General features: G+C 40.5%; 1 protein-coding gene and 1 non-coding gene across 3 annotated transcripts; both read right to left on the bottom strand.

The window, feature by feature from the left end:
- Positions 1-29: 29 nt before the first annotated feature.
- On the bottom strand, positions 30-14,231 carry eif4g2b (eukaryotic translation initiation factor 4, gamma 2b). Of its 2 annotated transcripts, none has more exons than XM_044192479.1 (21): positions 13,987-14,231; positions 12,787-12,895; positions 11,209-11,274; positions 10,543-10,668; positions 9,751-9,853; positions 9,456-9,587; positions 9,044-9,110; positions 8,790-8,941; positions 8,519-8,629; positions 7,838-8,020; positions 6,778-6,919; positions 6,283-6,446; positions 6,030-6,149; positions 5,413-5,541; positions 5,056-5,160; positions 4,725-4,940; positions 4,324-4,582; positions 3,912-4,116; positions 2,434-2,642; positions 1,832-1,953; positions 30-1,595 (listed from the first exon to the last, which is right to left on the bottom strand). In XM_044192479.1, exons 8-21 carry the CDS (start codon positions 8,871-8,873, stop codon positions 1,530-1,532), a joined length of 2,115 nt encoding a protein of 704 aa, XP_044048414.1. In that variant the 5' UTR covers positions 8,874-8,941; positions 9,044-9,110; positions 9,456-9,587; positions 9,751-9,853; positions 10,543-10,668; positions 11,209-11,274; positions 12,787-12,895; positions 13,987-14,231; the 3' UTR covers positions 30-1,529. The 2 variants fall into 2 exon arrangements, with proteins under 2 accessions (XP_044048414.1, XP_044048415.1); XM_044192480.1 differs by having other exon boundaries at positions 14,123-14,140.
- LOC122875634 lies at positions 5,646-5,814 on the bottom strand. The gene has a single exon (XR_006377868.1). It is a non-coding gene; the product is annotated as a small nucleolar RNA SNORD97 (small nucleolar RNA).
- Positions 14,232-14,859: the final 628 nt, after the last annotated feature.

The following is a 14,859-nucleotide window of genomic DNA, read 5'->3' as shown; positions in this document are numbered from 1 at the left end:
GAAAATCTGTAAATAAAAGTGAGAAATAGTTTCGGTGCTCATGTACTGGACTTTATTGACATTAAAGCAATAGAGGTGCACAATAATTTTGAATACCTTACAATATGATCCAAATCCATTGCCTTATACATAAACAGGGCTTGTGAGCACAATTCTTGGGTAAAAGTTGATGTTTATCATTTCTTACTCATTTAAGCTGTTACTTTATTTTGGGGTCAATCGCAACCTATTTTAAGGGTTTGCTTATATTTTGTCAATTAAGAAAAACATTAAAAATTCACGTTTCATTTTCCATGTTGAGCAATCAAAATAAACAGGCCACATTCACATTTTCACTCCAAATTCTGGGTGAAATGACTCTCTGAAACCCCACCTTTTAACAGGTACATTTCTGAAGGAGGACGTGGAGCTATCAAATCAATAAAAACGTTTCGTTCTTAAATATTAATACTCGTAAACCATTTGAAGCTTCGTAGGAAAAAATCTGCTTCAATAAATTTATTGTGCAATTAAGCCAGGACTAAATCAAATAGATCAGCATGTACTTGGGCTCTAGGTTCTTCTTAGTAGATCTTATTATCCCAGCACAAAAACTAACAAAAGCCCATCTAACTAAGAGGTAGAAACACAGGCAACTTTGAAACGTTACGGCGGCACACCAATGATTACAATTTTTTTTTTTAAATATTGTAACATTTGGAGGATGAGTATTGCAACCACTCATGTAATAAAAGTCAACAAAGAAGGACAGTAAAAGGGGGGTAAATCAATCACAAAAGAAGGATTGGCTTTTAAGTAGACTAAACACGCACCTCAATTCATTTTTTAATGTTTTGCCAGCTTATGCTTGGCTCTCACTTCAGTGGGCCCCCATGCAATTCATCATACTTTCTGACACAAAGGCTGAAAGTCACATATTGTCTTTGATTTTCACTATATGGATCAATCTGCAGCCTGTCTGGTGATTCTAAATCCCCTCTGCTGTTTATAAGGATCACATGAGTGTGATGGAAGTACATCCAGGCTGGACCCTTACAGAAGATCACAAAGCAGGTCATCGACAAGAGCTTTTGTTAATGGTCTTATGCTTTTAACTAGCATTAATTCTACACGTTTTTAAATAAAGCTGTTTCCTATTGGGGAAGGTTCAAATCAGTAAAAATTGAGTGAAAATGAAAAACATGCAATACAGTGAGAAAAAAAAAGGTTACAAACTTAATACAGTCAGAAAAAAAAAAAATACACATGGTTGAGCCACTTCAGAATTCATGTAGCAGATCAGGACACAGATCCAAAACAAACAAATACCCATTAGGCAACAGATCAAATGATGCTTCTCAGCCTATCATCACGGTACTGGTGGTAACACATGAGGCCCTACAGGTAACAAGCTTTCGGTTTATATTCGCAAGACGGAAGCAGCTGAGTGCCACATGGTAGTGGTTAAATTAAGCATGGAGTTTAATAAAGGAAAGGCGACTGTAATAATAAGGTTTATCTTCTACACCATGATGCTTCTGCTTGGTTTCTCAATCTGCGTCGTCCTCTGACTCCTCCTCCTCTGCTGTCTCCAGCCAGGTGAGCCACTGGTTGACCTGACGGAGGGAAAACAAAGTGGAAAATTATGTAAATTCCTGTCAGTCTTTTACAAAATAAAATCATTCAATGTTTGACATAAACCGTATGATCTGATGTCTGCGAATAGCTGAGGATATTCAGTCACACAAATTAAATGGCAATTTCTTTTCTTGAGAGTAATCCCATTTACTGCAGATGTTTGAGAAAAAACAAAACACTAAACTAAGAACCCACTGTGATGGCATTACTGTACCTGGAATAAAGCTTTTCCTTTTCCAGGGAATTCTTGAGTAATGTCTTCTTTCCATGCAAGGAAGGCTTCTTCTTCAATGATCTCCATGTCGTAGAAGTTGACAAAATAGCGCAGCAGCATGCCTTAATGGGAAAAAAATTAAAATTAAAAATAAATAAAAAAGCATTAAAGAATGTTTCCACACAAATTTTGAAGTATTCATAGTGCATCCAAATCATTGTTTTAGCCGGTGCTGCTGTACTTGTAACTGTAGGCAGCACAGCCCAACAGATACAACACAACACCAGAGTTTTAAAATGTTCAATGACAAACCAGTCAATGTTCAACACATAATATTTTGTCAAATGTTTATGTTATGACTAAATTATTCACTTAGCAGGACATTTTGCTGTTGTCAGTGCTCTCTGGTGGACAAACTATGTAATGATACAGTTGATAGGTAGTTTCTAAACTACCTCGAACTTATTTTGGCATTTCTGTACTGCAATGTCTTGTGACTTATTAGCTGACATGTACACGGATAGCGATATATTTGCAATAAGTTAATAACTGCTATATCAGTCTAGCTCTAGTAGATTGTCTAAGTCTTGGGAGAACTGTACCTTTAGGGAACCCGCTGGCGTTGCAGTGCACCTGCAGGGCGTAGAGGGCGCTGACCTGCAGCTCGGTATGGTCGTGCAGGAACTTCTGCATGACGGGCTTGAAGGCCAGTAGCAGCTGTTTCTCCTGCTCCAGCTGCTCTTTGGAGGGGGCCGCCAGCTGCTCATCGCCCTCCGCCATGCACAGCTCCTGGGAGATGTACTGGAGGAAACTGGGAAAAGATCAGAAGACAATAGTCAATTACACTAAAGGTCTTCTCATTTTAAGTCAGATCATTTCCAGTATGCAGTCTTGCACTTCTTTGAATGTATACAACTGTGCAGTAAAAGGAAACACCACCATCGGGTTCCAAAATCAACTTTTTGGTCTATCTGCCATAAAACTGCATAGGGTGCGATGTACAGTGATACAGGGTTTCCTTTGTTTTAGTTTTTTTGGGAGTATTTTTTTAATACTAATAATTCAGTGGGGGCATTGGATACTTTAAGTACATTTTCATTTTCCTGATTATACTTACATATTTTTACTAATGGTAAAAGTAAAATTTTTAATGCAATATTTTTACAGTGTGGTATTAGTACTTTTACTGAAATAGACTTCCTCTACCTTGATAGGCAGAGAGGGGCACTGGTAAACAAACACTTAACTATATGAATTCATATAGTTACTATGTTTTCTAACAAGTTAGGTTAGCAACCCTTGGCCTAACTGCACCTGTGTTACTGGCTGAGCCTCCCCCTTTAAGGAAGGTGGCCCGGGCTTCAGTCAGACAGAATCAGGCACTGCGGCGAAAATACCAGTGTGTTTAGGCTGCGGTGGCGGGGGGCCGCAGGTGGTGCCAGAAACCCCCCACAAAAATAAGAACAAAAAAATAAATAAAATGCAGCGACCTGCACCAGAAAAGCAGAAACAGAATCGACTTTTGGAGAAATGCAACCAGACACCAACATAAGATTTCTACTCGCATTTAGCAAGTGCTAATTTTGGACCCTGACCACCATGAGTTCAGTCTCCTCATGTTTACCTTTGAGTGCAAAAAAACCCCAAAAACAAATGCCCAATCTTAAGTTAGAGCTGCAACAATTTAGCGATTATTCGCCTGTCAGAAAATTAATTGCCAACTACTTTGATAATCGATTAATCATTTAAGTTATTTCTCAAGCAAAAATGACTAACATTTGCTGGTTTCAGTTTCTCCAATATGATGATTTTTTTTTTGCTTTTCGCCATTTTATATCATCGTAAACTGAATAATAATAAAAACGGCTCATTCTAAGGTAATGAAAACGAATGATTCTTATTTTCAGGTGATTATACACTAATGAAAACACTTAAAAATATTATATTCCATTTCTGCCAATAGCTCCTCCTAAATGTTACACACTGGACCTTTAAATGTTTATTAATTAAGTTTGAAATGTAAACATTGAACTTCAAGATGTTTGTCAGTGTTCATCAAAATAAACTGCTGTGTATTTACCTTGTCATGAGGATGTTGACAAAGCCTTTATCAGTGTGAAGCTTGGGAGAGATGTTGTCTTTAATCCACTTGTAGATAGACTGTGGAGAGGGGTCTGCCTTTATCTGCTTCAGCAGCTCCTTCTCCAGCTTCAGCAGCGGGAACAGGAAGCTCAGGCCCTTCCCCTCCAGGATCTCCAGCATGCGGTCCTTGTTCTGATCGATTTCTGCCAAGAACAAATCAGTTATACAGAGGGGGTCAAAATGGTAACAACTGTTGCAGCAGTAGGATGTATTTGGGCAGAGGAGTGGGATTTTTCAAACGTTTGTAAAGATCAGTTAGATGCTGTGTTGGAATGTTTATGACTGTAGCAGCTTCATCAATGGCTATGTGATCAACACGCACAGGAGAGAGGTAGAAAGCACCCAAGTACCTGGGAGCATCTTCTGCATGTTGACCTTGCTCTGCTGGAAGAGGTCGGTGAGCCACTCTCGGTCCTTCAGCTTGGCCGTCTGTTGCAGGCAGAGCAGGAAGAGGGGGAAGTGGGTGCCGTTCTCCAGGGGGTGAGCCAGCTCCGCCACGCTCACCAGCTCTGCGATGATGGCCCGAGCCGCAAACTGGGCCAGGTAGGACTTCACCAGGGGCACGTCCAGCTCGATCTTAGCGCACTGGTCCAGGACGTTGAGGAAAGCCTGCACACGTGAGAGGAAATGCCAGAACATGAATAATGAGCCGTCTTCTGGGCTCATCAGTGACAAATATGTTAGGATTAATTCTCAGACTCGTGTCATTCTAGCTTGAGTGTGATATAAAATGAATGTTGTATGCGTGTACCTGCATGAAGTTCTCTCCAGTGATGAGGCCCTCAGTACGAAGTGTGTGGATCAGAGTGCTGGCATGCTCTTTGTCCTCATCAGGACGGTCCAGGGAACACACAATGATCTTACTCAGCATCTCTGGCAGGAAGTGCTTGGGAGCCCTCATCTCTCGCACGCCGCTCACAGCCTCAGCCAGGTTCTTACTGTTGAAGTACTCAGTCATGATCGCCTCCTGAAGTGAAGATTTAAGCGCATAGAAATGAGCTGTGGTCAGTTTGATTAACAAATAGGAAACGGCAGTTCTAGACTGAACACAGTGGAAGATACACAATTTTTGTTTTACCTACCGTCATTTTAAGCAGTTCCTCCCTGGCAGGAGGTGGTTTCTTGTTTGTCTTCTGAGGTTTCTCTTGGATGGGCGGAGGGTTGGTCTTCAGGCCAAGCTGTGGAGGCTGAGGCAAAAGGTCATGTGATTATCACACAGCTATAGTTCCACCAAGACACCATAACAGTTTATGATGATTGGGTTTGGCCAGGCTTATTTTTTTTCCTTTTACATGCTAGTTGTTATGACATTGTTTTCCCTCAAACCTTACATCGTCTTTAAAACGTTTGTGCATTCTTTCATTGTGTTCTACCTCTTATCTACATTTATGTTAGTTAAACTAACCTAGTGGCAAACTGTGAGAAGGAATGTCTCTTACCTGTCCCAGAGGGGGGGTTTGAGTGCGAGGGGGCTGGGTGCTGGGAGGCATCATGGTGGGGATCTGGGGCTGGAGCTTGGGTACCTGGTTCTTGTTGAGGAGGAATGACTGAGCAGGCCTGAGGCTGATCTGTGGGACCATGAAGCGTCATAAATACAGAGCATACAATAGGATTAGTCATGTTCTTTATAAAAATCTAAATAAAAATCAAAATCTGCAGATTCGCTAAATCCATGCCCTCATATCTCATAATCGCAGTCAGCGGACCAGCTACCAGTTTGAAGAAAAGAGTGGAGGAAGGATAGGAAAGATAGAGCTCAAAGACAGAGTAAAAGGTAGAAGAAAGACTGGCAGCAGGTTGTGTTCCTCAGAATAACGCGTCTTTTTATAATCACTGGGCATGTAGACAAACACTGGCAGGCGGGACTGCACGATACAGCCAATAATCCTGGTGTGATTATACCTTGTGCAGTATCTTATCTGGCTCAGTGCACCATGGAGCCTGATGTTTTCACTTTAGTTTAGTTAATATATTGTTTAGTACTCTATATGACAAAATAACTGCTATGATGTTTTTGTCCATATCCTGCAACCCAGCTACAACTAGTTCTAGTTACCTCATCTGCATTGAGCTGTCCTTTCTTGCTGAAACGTGGAGGCATGTCCTTGGACTGGACCTGCTGCTGGGCCATATGGTTCTGGTTCTGGTTCTGGTTGAGGAAATGCTGGTTCTGAACCTGTCGAAAGTCACATGGGCATAGATGATCACTTTTTTTTTTTTTTTTTTTTTAAACTGACCTCCAGATTTGTAGAGCAACATCAATCACTGTTAGCCCGACTGATATTAATTTCCAATGTTAGTATGATTACCTGGTTGGACTTAACAAAAGACTTTGGCCCCATGTCAAACTGTGACTGTGGTGGAGGGGCAATGTGGCCACTGTGGCCGTTGAAGAGCGGGTTGGTGCGATGGCGTCCCATAGTGGGCGAGTACCTATCCTGAATGACCCCCGGGCCGGTTCCAATCCCACTGCCTGAGGAAAAAGTACAAAGATGATGTTAGTACAGATTTTACACACAGGAGTGGGTCCAAGCAGGAGAAACATTGGATTATTATATGAAATGGCCACCCTAAGGTGATAACAAAACAAAAACCATATTGTATCACTTTTAGCTCGTCCTTTTGTGCACCACAACAACTTAAGGGGTCATTCTAAAAAGGTAAATGAGACATTTTTAAGAGCTTTATAATGCCAATAAGAATAAAAAGCGAGTCCAGTTTTAACACCAAGAACATGAAAATGAAATGAAAACATAATGAGATGTGGCTACACAGGTCATGACACCAAGGAACAAAGACCATACCTGGCATCTGTCCAAACATGTCGGCCAATCCCCCGAGAGTCTCCCTGTCCAGTTTTACTCTGTTAGGCATGAAGGGGCTTTCCAGGAAGAAGTCCATCCTCATCCCCTGAGACATGGGTGCTGGGATGAAAACACCCAAATCCTACAGGAACACACAGAACAGAGCTGGTGTCATTAAATTGTCCAATAACATGGTTACAAGTCTAACCCAGAAGTCAACTTAACGCAAGAAAAAACTCCATACTAAACTACATTGTACTACTACTACCGTTATTAAACCAGTAGGGCTGTCCTGAATACCATTTTTGGGGCTTCGAAAGCTTTAGTGAGAATTACCCGTGAACATTCGAAGCTTCGACGGGGGTGGGGGGGATGGGATTATAACTGTCAAGGTTCACAGTTGTTTTTTGCTAGGCACCATTATTAGCTTAAGCCTATGGCATTTTACACTACATAAATTTGCCTAGCAGCCTTTTCCTTTACTCCTAGCTTAACAAATGACACATTATTTATACATTTTCTTACTCACCGTCGGTTTAATTCACTGCATCTCCCGACAGCGTGATTCCAGCGTTACATAACAAGCAGTCAACCTAGGGGAAACACTGCGTTGCTGTCATCCTCTTGCGCTCTAAGATGCCGTTTAATGTTAGATTACTATTTCTTATTTCATGGGCTGTTTGGGCTTTTTGGGGTAATGCATATATAATAATTAAAAAACACCCAGCAGCATTCTAATACTGATTTGGAGATCGATTACCAAGGCAACGGTAGAAGCTTCGAGGCATTCGGTTCAGCGATACAAACCGCAAACTTAATTACATCCTGTGCATTCTTTGTCAGGACATTGTCCTTGCTGACTCACACTCCTCACAAATGGTTGCTTGCTGACGTGCAGAAACTGGTTCTTTGTAAGAGAGGGGGTTATAATTTTAAACGTTTATTTATGGAGCCCTTTAACACATGCATGCCTCAACCTTCTGATGTTGGACATTAATTATTAATCATCCCAAAATGTGGGCGATCTAAACAATGAGCACCATTATTTCACCTGACTCACTTTCACTGCATCCTGACGGATCTGGTTAATCGTCTTTGGTCCGTTGTCGATGAAAGCCTTGCGGGGGACCCAATTGTTTTCTCGCAGTTCCACTGTGTCTTGCAGCAGGAAGCGGATCCTAGCGGGCAACTCCTTGTTGTTCATTAAGGATCGCATACGGCCAAAGTACTGATCCATTAAAGACTGGAGAAAGGATGGAGAGAGGAAGTGAGGACAGGCAGAGCTCGTACATACAGTATAGCAGCAAATTTTATGTTACCACTGGCTGTGAGCCAAGTGGGGCATTGGATGAGGCTGTGTCCACGCAGATGATGGGCTTAGCCAGAACCTAAAATGACAGTCGACCCAGACAGGTCCACAAAAAGGCACAGAGAAAAGAGACAGGCTGAGTAAAAAAAAAAAGTAACACCCTTACCAGCTAAACCCAAAATGTTAAATGTCTGGTTTGTGTTAACCACCCTGATAATCTTATAGAAATTGTGAGTCCTTTACTAAAGCTTTTAGGGTTTTACTTCGGCATGCAACAGCATAAGTAACTGGCTGACCTATAAATAGTTTATGCACACGTTTTTGCAAGAATTATCCCTGTGTGTTGAATGTGACATGTTGTTCCACACACACACAAAGCCATATACAGCCTCTCCAGATGGTTATGGTGCCATGAAAGGCTGGAGCAGTTACCTTTGCTTTCTCATGGTCGAGTCTCGGCCCCACTGTCCTCATTATCTGACAGAGGCACTCCAGATCCTCCCCCATATCCTTGAGCTGGACTCTCTTCTTCTTTTCCAGAAGCTTCAGAAAAGATTAAGGAAAGAAGGAAGGCAGTGTCATTCAATGTACTGGTTTCATGTTTGATTATTACTCTTTTTGTCTTACAAAATGAGAAACCGTGCCTTCAAAAAATTCAAAGGAGGTTAATTTCAAAACACACAAAACACAAGAGCGCACATACTGTTTTGATGCACTTATGAAGGATAGATTCGTGGATGAGGTCGAGCTTGCCAAGTTCCCCGATGAATTTAATGTTGCCAAGCATCTTGATCTTGGCAATGGCACGCTGCTCCTCCTCTTCAGAAGTAAGAGGGTTGTCATGTTTGTCATAGACTGTGTGAAAGGAGGATGAGAAGTTAGTAGTGGACCAGGTATGGTGAAATAAGCTAGAAAGATACTGCACCTCATACAAGATACACAAAGACATGAACTTACTTTCAACATTTCTGGTGCGGTTTTCAAATTCATCTTGAAGTTTGGAAATCAGCAGTCTTCTGAAGGTCTACAACAGTAAAAGCAACAAAAAAAAAAAAAAAAAAAAAAAAACAACATTATCCACTGGTTAGATGTAGCTCAACAATAAATATCAAAGCACAGCGTGTCAATAGAAGCATAGATTACAAAAAAGCTGAAGAATGAGCTTTATTTTACAATTGAGTTGAAGGAGGTGTTAATAATGACAACAAAATAATCATCAGCTTTTATCAGGGAAGAGTGGTACCGATGGTTTTATTATTGCCTGCTCAGCAGAACAGAAATGGCAGCAGAGATATAAAGGAGGGGAACAAACACACTCAAGGATGAAAAATGTATTTAACTGTAGCAGAATGTGAACTGCCACACTTACTGTGCTCTGTTTTTGGGATGTTTGGATCTCAGATGAAGGGCCATCAAAGTTTGGTGCGTCCTCTGCCAAGCGCAGACATAGCTGAGCATAGAGCGAGCTATACTTCGGCTCTTCTAGGGCTTTGTCTACAATCTAAACCACAGTGAGGGAGGAGAGAGGGGAGAAACCAGAGAGGGACCACTCAGGTAATTAAAACGTGTAGTATATGGGTATGACTCACTCAGAGTGGCCTGCCAAGAATAGATTAATCCATTTCCATTTAGCAGAGCACTAAAGAATGAAAATGTACACTTACCAGCAAGATGATTCCTTTAAGGACGAGTTTTGAATCTACGCCCACGTTCAGGAGCTCAAGGCATAGCTTGTCAAACTTCTCAGGCGTGAGTTTGTTGAGTATGCTAGGAAAATAAGGAGGGGAAGGGAGAGGCAGCAAGATAAGGAAGTACGATTATGCAAGATCAAGATGTTGGCATGACATAATGTTATCAAGAAGGCTTTCCCATACATTCAGTTGCATGTGGCGACGTGCCAGAATTTCAGCAAGACAAATACCATCCTGATTATTATTTTTTTCATTTTTTAAAAAGACTAGTTTTCTGTGCTCTACTTTAAGTTAATGTACCACCTATTCTCTACATCCATGATCACCTTTCTCTGACACATTTAAAAAGCGGCTGTAAGGGCTACAATTAGGCTTAGGTAATTCTACTGTACCGATTATATAAAAAAAAAAATCTTATTCTTACGGAGCGCATAGCATTCTGCCAGTGTGTGAGTTAATGTTAGACATGTTGATTTTCTGAACATGAATTTAGAAAGGCACGTCAGTAACAAGGGAAATCATTCCGAGGATGAGGAGGAGGGAGATCCAGAAGTTGCAGCTCAGCATAGATCATAGTGGTATATTTTCTGATAGGAATTATGTATTTTCTTTCAAACCTCGCCTCACCTCGAGTCCTGTAACCTTTGTCTAAGACACTGTTCCAAATTTCAAGATTATTGTTCAAACATTTAAATTTTGTAAGCCACACCACACTCACTGTTGATCAATTAACTCTTCAAATACGCACAAGGGCTTGAACCTTACCCCCTCACTTTCCTGAAGATTGCATCGTGACGCTCTTTTTCGTTGCTGGAGTTGACATCTCGTCTAGTGCTTCGTGAAGGAACCCATCTCTGAACGCTTTGCCCTGGGGTTTTCCCCAGGAACTCGCTGTAGAAGTACACAGAGAGTGAGTACCACAGAATTTGGTGACACCATGGCTGGTACAGGAAAATACACAAATGCCCTCATAATACAGTGATTGTTCTAGCACAAAACCTAAAGCACTTACAATACTTACTTTACAAGTGACTCCAAACTCATACCACAAATGCTACATTACCAAGTCTATCTTACCAGCCCAACTCACACAATGGGGCTGTAATACAAACCTCCTTTATGCCTCATCTTATTTACTTAAATTAAAACTCAGGTGTTGGGTGGAGACAATAATCACCACAAGCAGTCAAAACAAATGTTTTGCCTACGTCTGAGTGCTTTGTTGCCAATGTTAGGCCTTTTAACACTTTCCTCCGTTTTTTTTTTTTTTTACCCTTTGTTGTAAAATTATCCCAGACTGCCCAGTTGGTAAAACAACAAAGCTGTCTAGTGCAGTTTTTCTGCCAGTGAGAAAAACACTGGTGCCATACGGCTAATAACTAAATCACTATACATTAAAAGTCTGCTCTGGAAAAATGCCAAATGACAAACCTGTTGCCGACAGTCTTGGGATAGTGCTGAGGTGCACCCCTACCACCTCCTCCCCCCGAAGAAGCACTGTAGAAGCAAACACAAGGAAGGGGAAAAAATGGGTACATGCAATGGTTTGAAGGAATGAGCCTGCTTCTTCATTCATTCAACCTTTATCCACGCTGAAGACATTGAGGAACAAGAGAGCCCTCGCTTACAAGTGAGTTGAACTTACATTTTTAAAAATCACAAAAAATGCATAATTAGAAAACCAAATTATAAGAATACAATACAATCAGCCACTAAGATATAAACTGTCATAATTAAATGTGTTATGGATTGAACTACTAACTAGGTGTATCCTTCGGTTTAGGGTGATTATTTAGTGTTATTTTAGGTGTTTTATAACTGCAGGAAAAATCACATTAAAACCAATAAATAATTTGAAAGTGGAAACTAAGTAGGAATAATGGCCTGGCCAACAGCTTCATGAATAAACATTACATGATGTTTTTTCAAGTGTCACAATCAGTTATTTGAGAGCCAGAGATGCAGCTTGAAGAATGACAATGCACACATTTATCAAGAGCAACACCAAATTAGTGCGCCATTCAGTCAACTGAGTGGAACAAAACCCTACATGTCTACATGTAGCTTTGGTTTGGCCAACACTGCATCTTCAACAGATATAACCAAGGTTACACTTTTCATGTTGCACTGTTTCACATTTCAAACTGTGTCTCATAGTTCTGTGGTTTATGTTGGGTAATTAACTACAAAATAAATCCATTATTTTATACGCATTCATTTGGTTTTCTGTTATGTCACTTACAAGATTTGCTACTTCTACCTTTTATTAAAGTAGTGGGGCAGTTTAGTTAGCTGAAGGTTTATTTTATTTTTTGACAGGTTGGTAGTTTTCTAAAAAATTGAGTTCAAACAAATCTCTTTTTTGCTCCTTTTTTTTTTTTATTTTCTCACAGCTCTGCAGTAGTTTATGCCTTTGTAACTGGCCACTGTTCGATTATTTTGAAAAATGTATTATTCATGAACTTAAATTTGTGAATTACTGATCGTGTTTTCCCACCAGATTAGCTCTGGTTCTTGAACCGGGTCCGTTATAGATTCTTGGAACGCAACCAATTTGCCAACTGCCAAATAAAATGTGAAATCAGAAATTTGTGGAACTCGCTGAAACGGTGCACCATACAACCGTATAACCCCCAAACGGCCTTTTACATTTCACATACAGCATCCCAGAGCATTTGAATCAATTTAGACATTTTAAAACTTCATTAAAAGGATGTGAGACATCCTGTTTACAGTGACTGTATAATGTGAACTGGGTGAATGCTGCCACCACCAATGTACAACCAACAGGACAGAAATCTTCTTAAGGTTCATTATGCCTACCCAACCCCCCTTTTCAAAAAGGTTTCACAAAAAGAAAGTGTCTGACAGCCATTTTGAGCCTTCCCACATCCTGCTTTCTTCTTAAGGCCGGAAGTCCCTGCCCAAAATGCTAGCCGAGGGCTAACCATGGAAAAAAAGAAAAGGATTTCCATGTTGGTATTTCCTGTTCAAGCTTTGGTTTATTACCTGAAACGAGAAGCACCCCCTTCTGCAATCACACTCTCCACTTTGGCGGCTTGACAATGAAGAATACTCAAAAGAATAAGAATAATAGGAAGGGATGGGGAAATCGGTGCTGAGGAAGAGAAAAGGGAGTGCAATTAATAACTGCATGGGGGTTGGGAAAACATCATTAGCTATGACATTCCTAACCAGACATTAAACAGAGCACCATGACTTATCTAACGTTATCTATGGACAACGTCAGTTAGCCAACTTAGCTTGGTAAACAGTTCAGTAGCCAGGTTTTTGTTATACAGGCCTAGCCACTAACGAAACATCTAATTATCAAAGCAACCCTCTTACTAAAGTAAATTATAAACACGATAGTTTTCACACTAACGTCATACTTGTATTAGTTGAGTATTTATGCGCTCGCTTGGCACAAAGACATCAAATGCCAAAACGCAGAAATCTGCTAGTCTTTGCTCTGCTAACGTTACAACAAAGCAAAGGTGCGTCAGCTAACCGGCCAACGCTAACGTTACTCGCTAACGTTAACTAACTAGCTAGCTAGGTGGCTAAATCCATAAGTTAACTAGCTATGTCACGACATTGGTGAGATGTTTACCACGTTTGAGTACAATTGTTTTGTACAATTTACAAAAGTGTTCAATCGGTTGTGTAAACGTATGTTCAGAGAAATGGTTGCAGTTGCATTGGAATAGAGTTCCTGTCTAATCCGAGATGTTTTGTGTTGGTTTGCTATTTAGACTGAAAACAGGAATGGTCTGCAAACCTAACGTTAACGGTACACCATGATGCAGTGAAATGGGGCAGGGCAGCGTGGTTAGCCGCTAATGTTTCCAGTCGACTGTGCTTGTATCGCCATCCCATCATGGCTTAGCAGAAGGACTTAACATAAGGATTTAAGGCCAGTTTTGAAGTGATCCTGGCCCGAATCACGTGCAATGCAACACTCGTCACATTAAATGACATTTAAACGATGCATTACTAGGTTTATTTTCGTGTAAATACTAGTTAGAGTAGCTAGGCGACGACGCCATTTTCTACTTGAATGTAAATCAGCTGAGCCATCGGTAAGCTAGGCTATCTGCCGGCTCCTAAACTAATAGTTAGCTTAAACAAGCTGATGTTAGACGTTAGCTAGCAGAAGCCATTTTGGATGAGCCGGTGCGGGTTTGTAAGGGAGAAAATCTGCCTTACCTTTACCAAAGCAACTTCAGTTTTATATTGTTGTATGACTACCAAAGAAGAAATGAGACAGGTGTAAAAGAAATGCGGGTTATGCGACGGATATCAAGAGAGCTAAAAGCAGAAAGATGACCGCACAAACACACACATCAATCCCCTGCTTGCTGCTTGGCTTGTTTGCGTTAGCTAGCTGGTAGGGAGCTCAAAAGCTTGATGGTGACAGAAAAGTCACCAATTTGCATTGGTCACGTATTTTGTTGCCGTGTCAATCCTGGCCAATGACAAGAAAGATATGTTTTTAAGGCGTTTCCAGGAACACATATCATCCAATGAGAAGCATCTTGAAACAAAAGAGGCCGCCCCCTTTAGTTGATTGACAAACCATTTAACATCTGCAGTGCATGAAAAGATATTGGTTATTTGCTCAAATTATTGGAGATAAAGGCATGAAATTACTATTAAGTACGCGATCATTTATGTTTGGAATGTTTAGAAAAACGTCCTTGCTTATATTTATTATATGAGCTGAAGGTTTTTTTTAAGAAAATGCATTGGAAGAGTTGTAAAAAAAGTCAAATGAGCATTATATACCTATAAATAATCCAACTTTCACCTAGCCTGTGATACTTGTTTGCATTATATATTATCTGATTGTTTCATTATTTTATTATTTTATGGGATATGGTACATCCTTCTCAACAGACTTTAGCTGTGGAGGACCAGAAGTTTAAATAATGTTTACAGTCCTGTATTGTTTTTCCATTGTATATACTTTAATTTGGTCATATAGCACATAACACATAGACATTTCACATTTCACATCTGTGTGGAAAACACAGTCTGACCATTATGACCCATCTGTAAAAAATGTCATTCAATTTTTGG

Source organism: Siniperca chuatsi, linkage group LG4 (genome assembly GCF_020085105.1).
Source record: "Siniperca chuatsi isolate FFG_IHB_CAS linkage group LG4, ASM2008510v1, whole genome shotgun sequence".
In the NCBI taxonomy this organism is placed as follows: domain Eukaryota; kingdom Metazoa; phylum Chordata; class Actinopteri; order Centrarchiformes; family Sinipercidae; genus Siniperca; species Siniperca chuatsi.
Note: the sequence above shows the minus strand (reverse complement) of the source record. Positions and strands in the feature narration are given on the sequence as shown.

Coding starts and splice junctions, on each gene's coding strand:
- eif4g2b (XM_044192479.1), bottom strand. CDS start 8,873: ATGCTTGGCAACATTAAATTCATCGGGGAACTTGGCAAGCTCGACCTC. Junction 1,954..2,433: donor CGCCAGCGGGTTCCCTAAAG/GTACAGTTCTCC, acceptor TTTCCCATTAAG/GCATGCTGCTGCGCTATTTT. Junction 1,596..1,831: donor AAGGAAAAGCTTTATTCCAG/GTACAGTAATGC, acceptor TCCCTCCGTCAG/GTCAACCAGTGGCTCACCTG.